The sequence below is a fragment of the Festucalex cinctus genome, chromosome 13 (genome assembly GCF_051991245.1).
Source record: "Festucalex cinctus isolate MCC-2025b chromosome 13, RoL_Fcin_1.0, whole genome shotgun sequence".
Lineage (NCBI taxonomy): Eukaryota > Metazoa > Chordata > Actinopteri > Syngnathiformes > Syngnathidae > Festucalex > Festucalex cinctus.
In genome coordinates, this window is record NC_135423.1 from 21,436,749 (window position 1) to 21,455,190 (window position 18,442).

An 18,442-nucleotide genomic window follows, 5' to 3' on the forward strand; every position below is an offset into this window, starting at 1 on the left:
GTTTATATGCATTGCTATTATGTACAAAAGCACAATATTGGGCTTTTTTTTTTTTTAATTTTTAGTATGAGCTATTTCTTTTTTTTTTTACAATATTGTGATCTTTTTAAATGTCGCCAACGCCCCCACAATATCGTGATAATTATCGTATCATGACCTTCATATTGTGATAATATCGAATCGTGATGTTTGGATATCGTTACATCCCTATTCCTCAGCATGCAAAATTAGTTTTTAAAGGTAATTAATTGTTCATAAAACATAATGAAGTTATTACATTTGTTACAGACAAACTATCTTCTTACGGCTACAAATGGCTCAATGAGTCAAGTATCCCTTTAAAATATTAGGCGTGAGGGGTTCATGTTCCTGTTACTGTACCTTCTTTACCAAGTTGCCGCCATCGTCTTCGTCATCAAAGCTGATCAGTGTAATAGATGTTGTTTCATCATTCTTGGTGCTTATTACGTTCAAAAATCCACTGCGGAAAGGTCCCTGAAAAAGAAGAACCACAGCATTCCTTCACTCTCTGGGAGAGGACAGGGCTCAGTCACCGGAGGGACTTAACTGTCGACTAGTAATCACTTAGAGGGGTTGGTTGAAATTAGGGCCTAACCGTTATGGGTTTTTTTTGTGGTTTTTTTTTGGTCAACGTCGATTCACATATTTAGCAGGAAAAAAAATCTGATAACCTAATAATGAGCTGATTAATTTCAAAAATACATAATGAGTAAATTAGTTAAAATATACACATTTGCATTACAACAAATGGAATGAAATTGAAATACGTACAGGCAACGCATTTGACTGTTTAAAGGGTTAGTTCGGCTTTTTTGACATGAATCTCAATTTCATTCTCACCTCCAGTGTGTGCGATCAGCACTGACTTACCCCTGACAACGTTCTGTGACACGAGTTCTGGTCCGGTGTTGGACGAGAGGAAAATAGTCCAGCAAACTGGCTGGGGTCACGAAAATAAAAGCATTTTTCTTCTAAAAACAATTTGTGTTCAAAAGAGTGATACATTTGCATCACAATACTCCTTTCTGAAAAAAGTCAGACGCCATTACCGCCAGCCACTACTTTTCTGTTCGTTCGTAGCACTGTGCATCGCCCTGTAGACAGCTAATCGACACGCTGCAGACAGCTGATCCTTCCGCCTTAGAAAAGACAAACAACTTGTAGATTAGTGCGCGTCTATCAGCTGCATGCGGGTCGCGAACGAACAGAAAAGTAGTGCCGACGGTAATGGCGTCTGACTTTTTTCAGAAGGGAGTATTGTGATGCAAATGTATCACTCTTTTGAACACAAATTGTTCTTAGAAGAAAAACGCTTTATTTCCGTGACCCCAGCCAGCTTGCAGGACTATTTTCCTCTCGTCCAACACCGAACCAGAACTCGTGTCACAGAACGCTGTCAGGAGTAAGTCAGTGCAGATCGCAGACACTGGAGGTGAGGATGAAATAGAGATTCATGTCAAAAAATCCGAACTAAAAGGCCACTCACTGCCTGTGCATTATTAGCTTCCTCATTCTCTTTCTTGTCCGGTTGGCTTACGGAGCTTCCAACAGCAGTCATTCGCTGCATACGCTCGCGTTCCTGTGCCACCAGGTGACTGTACTGAGCTTTGCAGGGGTGTTCATTAGTCGACGTCTGCAAATAGCGGTTGTGAAATACAGGCTTCCCATTTTCATCTTTGCTGTAAGGATAAAGTCAGTTATAGTAAAAGCAGGACACCTGTGAAAAAACCTTAATTGGCACATTGCATAACAGAAATTTATCTAACAAATTTCAAATAATCCAATCAAAAAAGTCCACAGCATACTCGGGCACATGTATGAGCAACGTATGTGTACGTGTAACATATTCATGTGGTGGGTAAATGTTCAATCTTATGTAGTGCTTGCTCCAAGGACATAAAATTAACAAAAAAAATACCACGCACTGCATTGGAAGTTTTATTGTTAAAGATAGATTCTTACATTTGGTCACTGTATTTACTGTAGGTTCTGTGTTTTTCTGTCCTTTATTGCTCTGTGATATTCATATGGCTGACAAATCTGTCTAGCATTATTGTGTTTCACTTGATTAACTTTGCATGCTATGACCCATCTGTTTTCAACATAGCTTATTGTGTTCTGAGTTATGTGTCACTGAAGCCAAGGTATTGAGTACAGTACATTGTCAGGTACTGTGAAGTGTGCACAATTGAATGTGTCAAACTACACATGACACCAGTAAAAATGGAAGCATGTATCATCTCCAGGAATTTACCTCTCAGCCCACCCTGGAGGCAGACGGGCAAATATAGCTTCCTTGGCAATCCACAAAAGCTCAGGCTCATTCTCTGGATCAATGCCTATGTTCAATGCGTACGCCTTTATGTCTGATTTAAAACAAAAATAAATATATTGATTAATGCTCTGTGGGAAATTACTGAATTCACAAACACTTCAAACAACTAGCCAAAAAAACGGACATATATAGATCAAAATATGCCTACCTTCTTCAGAACGATCTGATTCATCAGAGCGATTTTCCGAGCCACTAGCCATAGCCACTATTGACATCGAACAAAAACGCCTGTATTCTGTAAAATAAATAAATTAGTGAATGAAAAAAATAACAGACGGGTAAACGTTGTTAGGCCTATTTTTGCCTATAAGCAGACAAGACATTAACACCAGAGTTGAGAAGGACAGGGCGGTCCCTCGGCAATTTTGGAGAACAAATCTGTGGTCAAAAAGCATATTCGTCACGCACGTCGTCGCACACGTGACAGGTGAGGGATGGCCTCACGGCAAATTGTTGTTTCATTCAAACCTTTTGAGAGAAATGTTGACGGCAGCGCACCACCGTAAAAGACGCCCACCAAGCATCAATTTTACTTGTCCCACATTTCGGCTAAGGGGGAGGAGATACAGCATCAGTTTTGAAAATGGCACATAACACTTTCTTGTCGGTTGCATTACATTTAAAATAGTATCGCGCTTCCTCGTTTATTGTGTTCCATGTACGGGTAAAAAACAAAAATAGTTTATCTTTTTTACATGGTATGTACAAAAAAGTTCGTCAGCTCAGGTTCGAGTATGACGTACGTTACCTTCCATGTTCGTCACGCCGCGTTGCATTATGGAAGTCTCCGCCACATTAGAGGCTATGGGAGTCTTCCACAGTGGAGTTTCCTTACAGTCATTCTCTGTTATGGTATGCCCTTACAACTACAGCACTCCAATATTGTGAATCTTGATAAATAGTAATTTCGAACATTGACGGTTTTTTAGAACGTCAACAAGATTGGTCCACCAATCCTCTCTCTAATCTTAATTCCAAATAGACTACTTTACATAGGCCCAGCGTGTAGCCTACTTGTTGGAGAGATAAAACTTTCTCCATGCATTCAAGAGAAGGCAGGTTGCCCCATTGCAGAAAAAAGAAATATTAATTTTCCTGTTTTTCTTACAATTGTCTGTTAACGTCGGCAACCTTTCCCTTCAAGGCAGGTTTTAAAAAAGACATTCCTGGAGTGGAACTGGTTGATAGGATATCTTTTTGTTCACTTGTCATCACTTAAGAATTAAAAAAAAAAAAAAAAAATGACAACATGCTACATTGTTATAGTGTTGCTGCCTGGCAGCAAGAAAGAATGTTGCTTTCCTTTCTTTTAATAAAGGGGAAAAAAATATGTATCCTGTAGTCTTCTCTTTTTTTTTTTTTTTTTTTTGTCATGCCACCATACACAGTTTGTTATTTTTTTTCATATTCTGTCTCAATATCATAACCTTAGATTTTGTTTGCAATACCAGACAAACCAGCACATGAAAGGAGGGAGACTGGGCACCATCTCCATACTGGTGTCACAGATCAAGCCAAAGCCTACTCCATTATGCCAGACAGTGAAACAGAGGATGGATCTCAGATGGATGAGACGGCGATGAATGATGCCACAACAGGTGAAGAAGCACAAACTGAAATTTGTGAGGCAGCTGATGAGAGACCGATGACTCAAATCAGTGGCCTGCTGGAAGACAACCAATTGTGAGCTTGACAGGAGAAATATGTATGACCAGTTCATGAAAAAGCCGTGAAGTAGTTATTCAGTAGGCCTATTTTTTCACCCACGGAATTCTTTATTACTCATGCTCAAGTAATTTCGTTGGACTACTTTTTACTTTTATTTGGATCATGTTATTTTAAGCTAGACTACCTTTACATGAGTACAATCTTTTTTTGGCACAGTAGGCATATTTTGTCCCTTCCTATCGTTCCAGATATCCAGGCCATGTAGTGAAACATTTTGTTGCCACTAGAGGGTACTACATCACCATAAACTTTTCCTATGACGACGTTGTTTATTGGCTGATTGCAGACTGACGACCAATCCAGGATGTCGTCTGCTTTGTACCGTCTCACGACCATGAATAGGATAAGCGGCAGGAAATATATAGTTTATTCAACTAACATGTGGCAAAACAACACACTCAGTTTTTCTCAATGATGTGAAAAAGAAAGATATTCTGGAAAGTGGTTAAAAAATGTAAAAACAAAACATCAACTGACTACAACAACAATTGATATGACATTGCTTAAATTGGTAATAAATGGGATTTCTGAAATCCTTTCAGACTGGTACACTCCCAAACCAAATGAAAATTGCTGAAGTAATTCCATTGTACAAAACTGGCAGCGTTCTGAGGATTCGGGTTCGAGTCCAGACTCCGGCCTTCCTGGGTGGAGTTTGCGTGAGCTCCCCGTGCCTGTGTGGGTCTTCTCCGGGTACTTCGGTCTCTTCCCACATTCCACAGACATGCATGGCATGTTAATTGGGCGCTCCGAATTGTCACTAGGCAAGGCAAGTTATTTGTATATGACATTTCATACACAAGGCAACTCAATGTGCTTTACACAAGAAAAGGCAACACATAAGCATCAACAAATAGTAGTTAACATTCAGAGGAAGAAAAATAAATGAAAATAGGTTACAAAATGTACTAAAAAGAACATACAATAACAATCTTAAAACATTATTCAACAAACTTTAAAACATTTAACATAAGGAAGTTTAAAATAATAAAAAACACGTAATTAAAGCTGTTTAAAAGTCCCTAATCAAAGGTATAAGAAAAAAGCAAAGTTTTTAACCTGGATTTGAAAGCGTTTACACTCGGGGCTGATTTCACTTCAGTTGTCAGCCTATTCCACCTGTGTGCAGCATAATAGCTAAATGCAGCTTCACCATGTTTGCTTCGAACTCTGGGTTCCACTAGTTGGCCCAAGTCTGTAGATCTCAGAGCCCTGCTGGGTTTGTACTCAATCAGCATTTCTTGGCTATATTCAGGACCCAAACCATTTAGTGATTTATAGACAAGTAGAAGAACTTTAAAATCTATTCTACAGCTGACTGGGAGCCAGTGTAAATCCTTAAGTACTGGAGTAATATGTTTTGAATGAGCTGCAATTGTCTCATGTTCTTTTGAGAGAGTCCAGTCAGAAGACCGTTACAGTAATCTAGTCTGCTGGAGATAAAAGCATGGATAAGCTTCTCTTGGTCTGCTTGAAGCATGCAGTCCTTCAGTCTGGATATGTTTTTCAGCTGGTAAAAGGCTGTTTTTGTGATGAATTTAATATGATTGTTGTTCCGAAACCGATACTGGTATCAGCAGAGGTGCCGATACTGCATTAAAACAGTGGTATTTTTATCCGACTGTTTCGGTTACATCGGCTGCTCCTGAGTCAAGGCGTAGAATTTTTAACCCCCCACTGCTGATCAGTTCTCTGATGCCTTTGATGAGCTTTGTATGCCCACTTCAAACACTGAAGATCTCAGCTCTTGGTTCCACTCAAGCTGCCTCAATATACTTGATTCAGTGGCTCCATTCAAAACTGTGCGACCCAAAGTCAGACGTGAGCCCTTTTTCAATGAAAAAAGAACTGTTCCACAAAAGGTTAGATTGATTTTTAGTAAAGTACAATTTACTATCAGAAAATCAATATGGTTAGGGGTAATAGGTCAGCAGCACATGTGATAATAGAATAAACTGAGACAAGAAAAAAAAAACATGCAATTGGTATATTTGTTGGCTTAAAAAACATTTGACACTATTAATCATGACATATTGTTAACTAAGCTATATACAATTGGAATCTGAAGCATTGCATGTGAGTGGATTAAAAGTTATTTGGCATCATTTCTGAACATTACCTGTTGTGTCCCCCAGGGGTCGATATTGGACCCCAAATACATCAACGATATAAAGTATGTAATGGGCTCGAGACAATGAAAGTGGTACTTTTTGCAGATGACAGACATTTTTTGTTAAGGTGATGATCTAAGTGAATTACAGAAAATAATATACAAGGAATTGAACATGCTCAAAATGTGGTTTGATTTTAATAAACTATCATGAAATGTGGATAACATGTCGATGCCAGTAACATCTTTTGAACATCTATTTGAAATTACATCACAGAATGAATCAGTCAAATGGTTTATTTCATTATACACAAAATTATATCCAGAATTCCTCTCAGAAAACAATAACACTGAATCACACTGAAAGTACGATCATGTAGAATTTATAGACATACAGATACATTAATTGAGATATTGAGCAAAAGCCAAGAGGTGAATTGTACGATTCCTAAACATTGGCGTGTATTGCTGAAAAACCAATTGGAGGAGCTGGTTGAAGTTGCTGGAGAGAGGGAAGTCTGGGTTTCACTGCTAAAGCTGCTGCCCCCGCGACCCGACCCTGGATCTGGAGAAGGTGGATGGATGAAATAAGTTTTATTTCTTAAAGGGCAAATCATGTCAAAAATGTTGTTAACAATGTGATGAATAAAGGGTTTATGGAATTTCAGTTAACACAGCAAAATTGCCCCCTTTTTAGCCATCTCATGAGGTGGCCATTTTGTTTTTTAATTGACACAATCCGATGTTGTACATATGAGTACATTCAAATCTACAGATCAAAATATGAGTGATACATACAACAATCTAAACACAAACGACAAAAATAACAGGAAAAGCATCAGGGGTCACATGAAAGACTTGACCTAAATGCAACAATGTACATTCACTTTTCTTATTTTTACACAGGACAGTACATTAATATACGACTTAAGTTCGATCAAAATAATTGGAGACATGGAGAGGAATTACTAAATTTAGCCTTGTGAATATGAAATTTACCCAAGAGTAAGATTAACCTCATGGAGAAGCGCAACATTTTTGGATGGGGCGGCCATTTTGCCACTTGCTGTCGACTGAAAATGACATCACAGTGCCTGACCTTAGCATTCAACTTGTGAATGTCACATGACTGAACCCAGAAAACAGGTGAACCGTGATTGATTGTTACCTGAGCCCATAGGCCTACGGTGTCCAAACTCGGTCCTCAACGGGTTTTGAATGTTTCCCTTCTCCAACACACCTGAAGCTCATCAGCAAGCTCTGCATAAGCCTGATAAGGCTCCTGTTCATTGGAAACAGGTGCGATGGAGCAGGGAAACATCCAAAACTGGACGCCTTCGGCCCTCGAGGACCAAGTTTGGATACCGCTGCCATATCCTGTTTGTTTTTTGTTGTGGGTGGTTTGACTTCTTGGGCAATCGGGTGAATAACCTCGACTTCTTGGGCAAACTGGAGTGTTCGACACCCACTGGCCTTGACTCTGAAATGATTCACTAAATCACATGCATATATAAAAGTATGGCACAGACAGACTTAATGTTAAATTGACGAGCATAATATAAATAGCAGAGATGGGATCTAACATAATTTTGTTTGCTGAATATCTCAACAAATCATTGTAGTCGTTTTCAACATATGAAATCTGAACAGTTACAAAGAAGTCTTTATTGTACATTGTACATCACACAACAACAAATTAAGTAGTGAGAAAGACACTGATCCATGAACAAAGCAACGTGGGGAGCCTCAGGTTGTCGCGTTTCATTTCAGCCACACGCCAAACTTTCTAGGCATGACTCATCAAGTTACACTCAAGCCAAATGTTACATTAATGTAAGAGTTTAATTAACACGGGTTGGTTAGTGGGGTACTGAAGAGTGTATGATAACTGAATGATGACCTTAGAGAAAAACAACTGTTGTGCTTCCGTCTTGGCCCGCCTGTGGGCACGGGTGTACGTGACCTTCCCTGACATGTGGGGGGGAAAAAGAAAAAAAAAAGGACATGCCCTTGCTCACCCCATCTTTATCGTTGGAGTTAAACAGTGATGCTCTTAAACAAAGAAGATAATATTCACCTGTCAAAGCAGATTATTTGCAAAACACAGCCCTTATTACAATGATCATCGGCAATATTATGACAAGTTACGCCATAATAATTTAAACAATGGATAATAATAGTAATGATGTTATAAAATACAAGTGCCATGTTTTGGTTCCATGAGGATAGGTATTGTTTGGTTTTAGGTGTTTTTAGTGTTTTGTCCTGAGTTTTCCCCGTGTGTCGTTATAGTTAACCTTGTCCACCTGCATGTCTTCCCTTCCCAGTATGTGTAACCTATCAGTGCTCTCAGCCTATTGTGTTTCCGAGGTGTGTTTTGTTAGTGTCTCGTTAGTGTTGTATTTAGTCAGTCGTGTTTGTTCACGCGTTGTGGTAGCATCGTCTTGTCTTGTCCTGGTGTGGTGTGGTGTGGTGTGGTGTGGTGTGCTTTGTTGCTGTCGAGTCAAGTTTCTCCACGTCTGGTCAAGTGTCTCTCTCTCACCTCCAAGCCAAGTCCCCCCCCCCCTCCCCATGTTTTCCTGCCAAGTCTGTCCACGTCCTGCCAAGTCTGTCCACGTCCTTCCAAGTCTGTCCACGTTCTGCCAAGTCTGTCCATGTACTTCCAATTCTGTCCTGCCAAGTCTGTCCACGTTCTGCCAAGTCTATCCATGTCCTGCCAAGTCTGTCCTGCCAAGTCTGTCCACATTCTGCCAAGTCTGCCCTGCCAAGTCTGTCCACGTTCTGTCAAGTCTGCCCTGCCAAGTCTGTCCACGTTCTGTCAAGTCTATCCACGTCCTGCCAAGTCTGTCCACATCCTGCCAAGTCTGTCCATGACCTGCTAAGTCTGTCCATGTCCTGCTCAGTCTGTCCTGCCAAGTCTGTCCACGTTCCGCCAAGTCTGTCCACATTCTGCCAAGTCTGTCCTGCCAAGTTTGTCTACGTCCTGCCAAGTCTATCCTGCCAAGTCTGTCCACGTCCTGCCAAGTCTGTCCTGCCAAGTCTGTCTACGTCCTGCCAAGTCTGTCCTGCCAAGTTTGTCTACGTCCTGCCAAGTCTATCCTGCCAAGTCTGTCCACGTCCTGCCAAGTCTGTCCTGCCAAGTCTGTCTACGTCCTGCCAACTCTGTGTGGTGTGGTGTGGTGTGGTGTGGTGTGCTTTGTTGCTGTCGAGTCAAGTTTCTCCACGTCTGGTCAAGTGTCTCTCTCTCACCTCCAAGCCAAGTCTCCCCCCCCCCACACGTTTTCCTGCCAAGTCTGTCCACGTCCTGCCAAGTCTGTCCACGTTCTGCCAAGTCTGTCCACGTCCTGCCAAGTCTGTCCATGTCCTGCCAATTCTGTCCTGCCAAGTCTGTCCACGTTCTGCCAAGTCTGCCCTGCCAAGTCTGTCCACGTTCTGTCAAGTTTATCTATGTCCTGCCAAATCTGTCCTGCCAAGTCTGTCCACGTTCTGCCAAGTCTGCCCTGCCAAGTCTGTCCACGTTCTGTCAAGTCTGCCCTGCCAAGTCTGTCCACATTCTGTCAAGTCTATCCACGTCCTGCCAAGTCTGTCCACATTCTGCCAAGTCTGTCCTGCCAAGTTTGTCTACGTCCTGCCAAGTCTATCCTGCCAAGTCTGTCCACGTCCTGCCAAGTCTGTCCTGCCAAGTTTGTTCACGTCCTGCCAACTCTGTCCTGCCAAGTCTGTCCACGTTCAGTCCAATCATGGCAACCAGTCTGCTCACGTTCCGTCCCGTCATGTCCGTCACCATCTTTGTTGTCAATAAAGTTCCTCACGTCACCCTTCCTGTCTGTCTCCCTGCCTTGTTTCTCCGCCTTTGGGTCCATCCACCACATCCATACTCCACATATCATGGCAACAAGAGCTATAGCAAATATTTTGCCCCTTTTTTTCAAATAATGATTTGTTGATTGACACGTCACAGTGATAATACAGTATTTTGAAAAAGTAAACAAAATTTTCGGAATGGCTCTCAGAATGATTCAGTACAATTGTACACCACAAAATACAACCACAATAAATCTAAAGTGAACATTATTATATAAAGGCAGAATATTTGATATAAAGGCAGAATATTTGATACAACTTTTGTATTGGAACTTTGTGTATTCGCTGGTTGGTGCTCAAATGTATTCATTTACACAGACAAACAATGTGACTCTGTTACTTTATTTTAGAATAATTCTGGTTTGAGTTCATTGTGAATTAACTTGCTTTGCCCAATCAAATAGAGTCAGGCAACCTACAGTGACACTTCAGTCACAGCTTTGGCCCAAGTATGAACGCAGAAGTGACCTCAACAGATGTGACATTACAAAAACATCTTCACAAGAGATGAACAGATTTCTACAAAATGGTGTGCGTTGGGATGGGGGTGTGGGGAGAGTGAAGAGCTCCTCAGTGTTGCTGGCAGCTGAGATAACCTCCCCTGCTGGTTTTAGAACAGTGCTCCGTTATAAAATCAGCTGGAACAATGAAGTGAACTCTGACCCTCAGCCAGAGCTCGATCAAATGGTGGATTTGCTGATTAAATATTTATCAGTTCCAGGAAATCACTTCACACCTGTCTGGCCATTTGGTGGTCACAAAAAAAGTACACTGGTGAAAAATGTATTACTAAAAAACAAAAAACAGATGATCAGCGTTGCCACTCTGTTTTGACCATTTTAAATACTCTTGTTGCATGTAGTGAAAACTTTGCTCAGCATTTGCAGTACAGCATTATGAAACAAGCAGGTTAGAGCACTGAGGTCCTCTTGATAACAATTATGGCAGTTATCGAGATAGTCGGATAAGTGTGAACGCCAAATCAATGAAATGCACTGCGTGCCATCTCAAAGGTTGCTGCTCCAGATAAAAGTCATTCCTCTGACCGGCCCATTTTAGTCTTGGTCAGCAGCTATGAAGTCAGCAGCTAATATGTAGATCATGCTTATCAGACTTGTCTGTACAATGCTGTACAGTGACAGTGCAATCAGGAGCTTTGGACGGGTCAATGGTCTATCGCTGACTTTCAATGTAGTCTCTTTATATTTGGGTCACCAGATACAGTAGTTATAGTTTCCTGGTGACAAAAATGAACAGGGAGAGCAGCCTTTTCATCGAATCTGGCTCTTTTCGCCTTGAATTCAGACCCATCTCCATGCACCTTATGAAAGTGTGCCTTGGGTTTTGCTTGTACTAGACTAGAATTGCTCAACCATCCATCCATCCATTTTCTTGACCGCCTCTTCCCCACAAGGGTCACGGGGGGTGCTGGGGTCTATCTCAGCTGGCTCTGCGCAGTAGGCGGGGGACACCCTGGACTGGTTGCCAGCCAATCGCAGGGCACACAAAGACGAACAACCATCCATACACACAAGCACACCTAGGCACAATTTGGAGCGCCCAATTAACCTGCCATGCATGTCTTTGGAATGTGGGAGGAGCCGGAGTACCTGGAGAAGACCCACGCAGGCACGGGGAGAACATGCAAACTCCACCCAGCAAGGCCGGAGCCTGGACTCAGACCCGAGTCCTCAGTACTGGGAGGCGGACGTGCTAACCACTCAGTCACCGTGCTCAACAGGCTCAACATTGCAAAACATACAGTACGCTGACTCATCACTCAACTCAGCTTTTAGCCTTTAAAACAACCACCGTTGTTTTGGATGGAACCCAGGGGCAGCAGATACAATGAAAACAGCAGAGGCCCCAGAATTGAACCTTGTGGAACACCATACGTCCCGTTATGCATGTGAATTCATATTGCACATCTTAATCCCACCACTTTCTCGTTTTTGCTCAGTATAAAGTGATTACAATAATAAAGAAATCACACAACGTACCACCACAACAACCACAAGTCGACTACTGAGCGCATTAAATTCCCCGCAGCAAATCAGTCGGCTGTGTACCTTGTCCTCTGTCGAATCCTTGAGACTGACTCACCAAACCACTGGGGTTTGATCAAATCAGGTTGAGAACTACTGATATAAGCATTTCATTAGTGAGATGGTGCAACTAATGAGTGAAAAGAAAAACAATTCAAATATGCATTTCTTTAATAAACAGATCAAAATTGTGTATAGCTGAACTGTATTGGTCAGGTTTTGATGATGTTACATTTATGTTTCCAAATGAATTATTTGATCTCATACCATTTGATCACACACATTAACATTAATCAGTTTAACAAGTCATTAAAATTGTCCTTTATTAGCCTATCATTTTAAATGTATTTATTTGTAGCTAAAGACATTTGAATAGACACATAATTGGAGACTCTAGTACTATCATCCCTCTTCTCTGAAATGAATTACCGGTAGAGGAACCCACCGTGACAAAGTCCACCAGCGATAGGACAACAAACAACAGCATGGCACACAAGACTCATCGACCTATTAATCAAACTTGCACTCTGCCACACACGCACCCACGCATACATGCCCACGCAAAACACACACATAGACACTTTTAACACCAAAGTTGTCAAATTTCATGATTTCCTCTGCTTAGAACCAGTGTTATTATAGTTTGGGAATTTTTCATTATAGTTAGTTTTTATTTAGGTTTATTTTATAAATTGAGTTAGTTTTAATCAGTTTTCAGGGTGGTTCTATTAGTTTTTTTTATTAGTTTTAGTTATTTGATAAATGCTTAGTTTTAGTTAGTTTCAGTATTAGTTTTAGTTTATTTTTTAAATGTGTTTTACTTGTGCGCAATATTTAAAAAACAGCATGGGAGCGACGTCTTCTGAAGGTGCTTTTCTATTGGCTGCTGCTAGATGACGTCACTTCCGTGTGACACACTTTCAAACATTCTTATTCTGGTTAATATCAAAATAAATCTACTTGAAAATCACATTTAAAATCATTCCCAAAGGCTCATGTATTAAATTAATTATCAAAGACTAAAACGAAGGACATTTTTGCTATTATTATAGTTAGTTGTAGTTTTTTACTTTTAGTAAACATAAAATGTAGTTTCAGTTAGTTTTCGTTGTTTTGTTGTTGTTGTTTTTTTAAAGCATTTTCCTTTTTATTTTATGTCATTAATGAAATTGTTTTTGAATTTTAGTTTTAGTTTTTTTATTAATTTTAGTTAACTAAAATAACCTTGCCTGGAACGATGTTCGTGAAAGTGTGCACACGAACCCAAGCATTCATTTTGACATGGAACATTTGTCTCGATTGCAATTGTTTTACTACAGTAAGAAGTATAAATGAAGTGCATGCTCCAGTTATAAAATGGGGAAAAAAAACGTTTACTGTTTGTGATGCAATTACTAAGACTTTTATTCTTGTGAGTTACTAATTATTGTTTGTCCTGCCTGTGTTTGTATCAAGGTGAATGTCTCATCTGCTGCAAACAAAATGGCTAATCCAACTAGTACAAATAGTCATCTGAACTTTCACCTTCTTTTCCGTACCCACAGTATTTACTCGTCCGTAACACTTAAAAACTCTTTGACTGCCAAAGACGTTTAATAACAATTAGTAAAATTACGCTGAATGGAATGCGATCTTTCATTTAGTACCCACATTATAAATGTAGTAAAGGCAAACAATATTGTTATTGCCTTGAAAGATTAGTTAAAATGCTCGAAATCGGCTGGCACTGTTTTTTGTTGTTGTTTTTTTTATAACGTATGGCAGTCAAAGAGATAATTATGTTAAATTTTTTAAATTTATATCATAAAGTCATGATTTAGCTATGCGGTACACCTATTTCCCCTCTCATTAGTTTGTTACATGATAAGAGACATTTAGCGTCGATCTAGTATTACATGCTACAGAAGAATGAACACACTCTTCACTTCTGGAAGAGTGTGTGCATGCTGAGTGAGCTCCCAGCAAGTGACCGTTGAACTCTCAACTTGGTCCCCCTGCTGCGGGAGATGGCTGGGGGTGAGGTCCACTTCCACGGAGACACACAGCTCCACACCTCGCCCCCTCCTCCACGCAACGACTCATCTCATATCAGAGCACTATATAAGGTCTGCTCCTGCTCAAGTTGTCAGTCTCCTCAAGAGCTCCACCAGGTAAGGCAAGCTGCAGCTGCAACGGGGGATTTGGGGATAGAGAACAAGGACATGAGACAAAAGAACATCTCGATCTATTGGGCAGATTGTTCCAGGTTTTTGCTCCTGGCAAAATTATGTTGCGTATTTTGTTCTTCTGAAGCGCTACCAGAGATGTCTCATTTGCAGCCCTTCAAACCCACATCACGTGTTCATTTAATTCTTTGGGCCAACTCAAAGTTGGTTGTGCTCTAATGGTTTGTTTTATAGACCAGAACCTGATTATTATTATTATTATCATGGATTCAAGCATTTTAGCTTACTTGCTGGGGTTTAAACAACTTAACGTTAACACTGACAACATGTCTGTGACGAATAATATGTATACAATATAATCATCCTTGCTTCTTTTTCACTTTAGACCTCCATCATGAAGTTTGTTGCTCTCGCAGTCACCTTGCTGCTGGCCGTTGGTGAGCATATACTGCATGGTGAATACTAGTGATAGACAAATGAAGCTTCATGAAGCACTTGTGATTTATTTATTTATTTTTTTACTGCTCTAGATGGCACTCTTTGGTTAAGGATGCAGTGGAATTTTAATCAATTTCACTTGCCTCTTTATTTCAAACAAGAGCACCATTTAGAGAAGTTAAAAAACAAAACATCGCAAGTGCTTGATGAAGCTTCATTTTTCCATCAGGTGGATATCCTCTGCTTCCCCCAACAACGACTCTTTTTGACGCACATCTCTGAACATGTTTTCCTTTACAGGCTGCCAGGCTGCTTCTGTGCCGGCTGAGTCACCCACTGCCCTGCAACATGCCCGAGCTGCTATGGACGTCTATTTGACTCAAATGAAAACAAGTGCCCAAAAAGCCTTAAGTCAGCTTGATGATACAGAGTACAAAGGTTTTAAGTAAGGAAATTTCAAAGTCATTTTCTATCCAGTCCTACCATTTGTTTGATCGAATAAGGGAACTATGCTAATAATGATCTCACATTGAATCACCTTTATAACTTTCACATTTTGTGGGGAATTCCAAAGGTATTTCATGCTGAGTTAAAAAGCGATGTGTTTTTCCTTTTCCCCATTCTTACCCAGAGACCTAATCAGTGTACGCATGGATGAGCTCCACGCTCAGCTCAAAGCTACACAGGATGCCGTCTCTCCCATCACTGATAGCGTGTATACTACATTCAGTGAAATTACCCAGACTTTCCGAGAGAATGTCCAGAAGGACATTGCGGCCTTGGAGACGGAACTTGAGCCCTATAAAGCAACGCTGAATGATGTCGTTAACAAACACATTGAAGAATACCAGAAACTTCTGCAGCCTGTGATCACTGAGTACGAGGCAAGGCACAAGGCTGAAATGGAGGCTCTGAGAGTCAAGCTGGAGCCCGTTATGGAAGAGCTGCGCTCAAAGATTGAGGTTAACGTTGAGGAGACCAAGAATGCTCTCATTCCCATGGTTGAGGCTGTGCGTACCAAAGTTTCTGCTCGTCTGGAGGAGCTGAAAACAATGGTATCACCTTATGTGGAGGAATATAAAGACCAGATTGGAAAGGCCTACAACCAAGCAAAATCCGTCACACCAGAAGACCTCGCTGCCATGAGAGAGAAGATTTCACCTTTAGTTGAGGACGTCAAGACAAAACTCCAAACTATCATTCAGACCGTCGTTGCAACCTTTAACCCTCCTGCAGAACCAGAAGCATAACTTTAATGAATACATACACACTTAGCACATGCATGCTTTCGTTGTCACAAACTAAGGCCAGTTACTGACCTATTTTATTCATTGCAACAAGCAGATCTGTGATGATGCTTGTGTCATGAAAACTGCTTTGGCAAAAGACAGCTGAATAAACATTTTACTCTTTATGAAAACATTTCTCCTTGTCTCTAAGTATCTAACTTGAAGTCAAAATACAGCGGAACTTCCACACAATCTGTTTGATGATGCTATTCTAATTTTAAAATGCTTTTAACATATCATCATATATCATATATCATATCATATCATATCATATCATACCATATCATATCATATGTACCGTATCACTTATAAGAGCGAAATATTTTGTATCAGAGTCATCTGTCAAAGTCATCATGAAACAAATTTTGACAGCTACACAAAGGGAAAAGACCATAACAACTACCGGTAAATGAAACTAAAAGTCGCTCAGCATGTGATTGCTTTCTTTTATTACAAGTTACTTTCTTATTCTCAAGGGGTGGCTTTTGTTTTTATGTGTTTTAAATTGTGTATCAAGTGTAAAAGCTCAACCAGGAACGGGGGTTGTAAATTAGCATTTGCTAAACTGTATGCTTGCCATCAGCTGCAAGCTTTGCTTAGTATCTATTGGAAACACCAACAAATCAAAATTATACTTTGTTGAAATAGTACAATATCACTTTTATTTTTGCGAAAAAGGGTAATGGAAATGCACCTTTTTTCTGATTGCATTGTCCCTGTTAAATACACTAATAAAATGAAAAGTAAAATTAGTAAAACTAGAATTCATCCATTGATAATAGGTCAAATAGACACGTAATGAAAACAGGAAAGTGTTTGCAAAGCGATCCTAGTGTCAACCTCTAGTGGCATTTTACATGCAGGCCTAATGTTGAAATGAATAAACTGTGGATGTCCGTCTGACGTCAGCATTAGAGCGCATCTTGAACTTTGTAATTGTGGTGTGCATTGTTGAAGAATAAAGTGTCAGAAAACGAAAAAAACAATGTAGATTACAGTGACATAGTATATACAAAAGGATACGAATATTACAGGAATGCCATCGCACAACAGAGTATTACCAGGCTCCTGATTTTTTTTTTTTTTTTTTTTTTTTTAAGAATATATCACTGGCATCAGGTAGAATACTTACACATCCAAAGTCATCACTTTTCAGGAGACCCCCGAAACACCATATTTGTTCAGCCATTAATATCTCATCATCAAAGAGAGCAAGCCAGTCAACACTTTAGATTGGTCAATATAAATATAATAATAAATGTAAAAATGGGTGGCACGGTTTTTTTAGTTTAGTTTAGTTTATTCATTTTTTCCTTTCGGACACATTACAGTTTACATCAATCACATCACATCATTTGCAACATTGACATCCGAAAGAAGGGCTGACGGGTAGAAGCCGAAGCTTATTCGAGACCCGTCCCATTACTATAACGCATCAATCATATACATTATTTAGAATAGTCATTAATTTTTATCGTTATCCATCCCATACTTTCCCAGACACTGCTCGCTCAGTTCCTCTTGAATGTCCGTGTGTAGATTGCAGCTAGTCCCAGTCATTTGGCACTGGTGAGTCGGTCCCCAGACGCCACCAGCAAGCCCACCCCGCCAGGCGAGCAGCCAAGGCAAGCGCAATTCTTCTCTTTCACCAGTAGGGTCTTCGCTGACCTCGGATCAGCTTTCACACATGTTGTGCTTTCCAGAAGAGTAGATCGGCTTGCATTCGGCCCATTGCTTTCAAGCAATTTCAGCACTCGATTCTGGTCAGGTAGCACCACTGGTTGCTAGCATGTTGTGGATCTGATGACTCCTGTGCGCTGCCCAGCCTAGCTCACCCAGCAGAGCGGCCCACGCCAGCTGCATTCCAGGAACCAGACCACCAACCCCCATTTTGCGTATTGACAGCAGATTCATTGGAGCCACAATACAGCCTTATCATGTAGCCTTGGCTGTTAGAACAAATGTCCAAACCGAATTCGAGCCAGACAATATTTAGATTCAAACGGGAACAGCAATACATGTTATCAATGCAGGTGTATAAACAAGAGTTAGCCTTGGCAAAGTCAGCAAATAATCATATACAACTCCAGCTTTGGGTAATTAGTGATGTTGTTATTGTTGTGATATTGTGAATTACTGTTGTCTCTCAAGCGCTGCCAATTCCTCAGCTCCTTTCACGATTCGTGTTTTTAGTTGACCAGAGTTATCTTTAGTTTGAATAAAAATTCAAATTCAATTCATTCACGGTGGTTGAGTGGTTAGCACGTCTGCTTCCCAGTGCTGAGGACACAAGATCGAGTCCAGGCTTCGGCCTTCCTGGGTGGAGTTTGCATGTTCTCACCGTGCCTGCGTGGATCTACTCAGGTCTCCTCCCACATTACATTTAAAGGATAAATGTGAAGCTGAGTTGAGTGATGAGTCAGCGTACTGAATGTTTTGCAATGTTT

General features: G+C 40.6%; 3 protein-coding genes across 14 annotated transcripts in view; 2 read left to right on the top strand and 1 right to left on the bottom strand.

The window, feature by feature from the left end:
- The window catches only part of LOC144033840 (uncharacterized), a 30,636-nt gene extending 27,116 nt beyond the window's left edge, over positions 1–3,520 (bottom strand). For 6 of the 10 annotated variants that reach the window (XM_077542193.1, XM_077542187.1, XM_077542192.1 and 3 more), the window contains exons 1-5: positions 3,105–3,520; positions 2,505–2,591; positions 2,276–2,387; positions 1,508–1,700; positions 382–495 (exon numbers count right to left, since the gene is read on the bottom strand). In XM_077542193.1, coding sequence (XP_077398319.1) covers positions 382–495; positions 1,508–1,700; positions 2,276–2,387; positions 2,505–2,591; positions 3,105–3,132 — 534 coding nt within the window. In that variant the 5' untranslated portion in view covers positions 3,133–3,520. The other 4 variants (XM_077542191.1, XM_077542190.1, XM_077542189.1 and 1 more) reach the window with 4 other exon arrangements.
- Positions 2,695–18,442, top strand: part of LOC144033842 (T-box transcription factor TBX1) — a 30,718-nt gene continuing 14,970 nt past the window's right edge. For 2 of the 3 annotated variants that reach the window (XM_077542196.1, XM_077542199.1), the window contains exons 1-2: positions 3,118–3,208; positions 3,808–3,954. In XM_077542196.1, coding sequence (XP_077398322.1) covers positions 3,888–3,954 — 67 coding nt within the window. In that variant the 5' untranslated portion in view covers positions 3,118–3,208; positions 3,808–3,887. Of the gene's footprint in view, positions 2,784–3,117; positions 3,209–3,807; positions 3,955–18,442 lie in introns of those variants that run through there. The other variant, XM_077542197.1, reaches the window with a different exon arrangement.
- On the top strand, positions 14,095–16,128 carry LOC144033582 (uncharacterized). Its single transcript, XM_077541763.1, has 4 exons — positions 14,095–14,253; positions 14,654–14,705; positions 15,007–15,151; positions 15,338–16,128. Exons 1-4 carry the CDS (start codon positions 14,110–14,112, stop codon positions 15,954–15,956), a joined length of 960 nt encoding a protein of 319 aa, XP_077397889.1. The 5' UTR covers positions 14,095–14,109; the 3' UTR covers positions 15,957–16,128.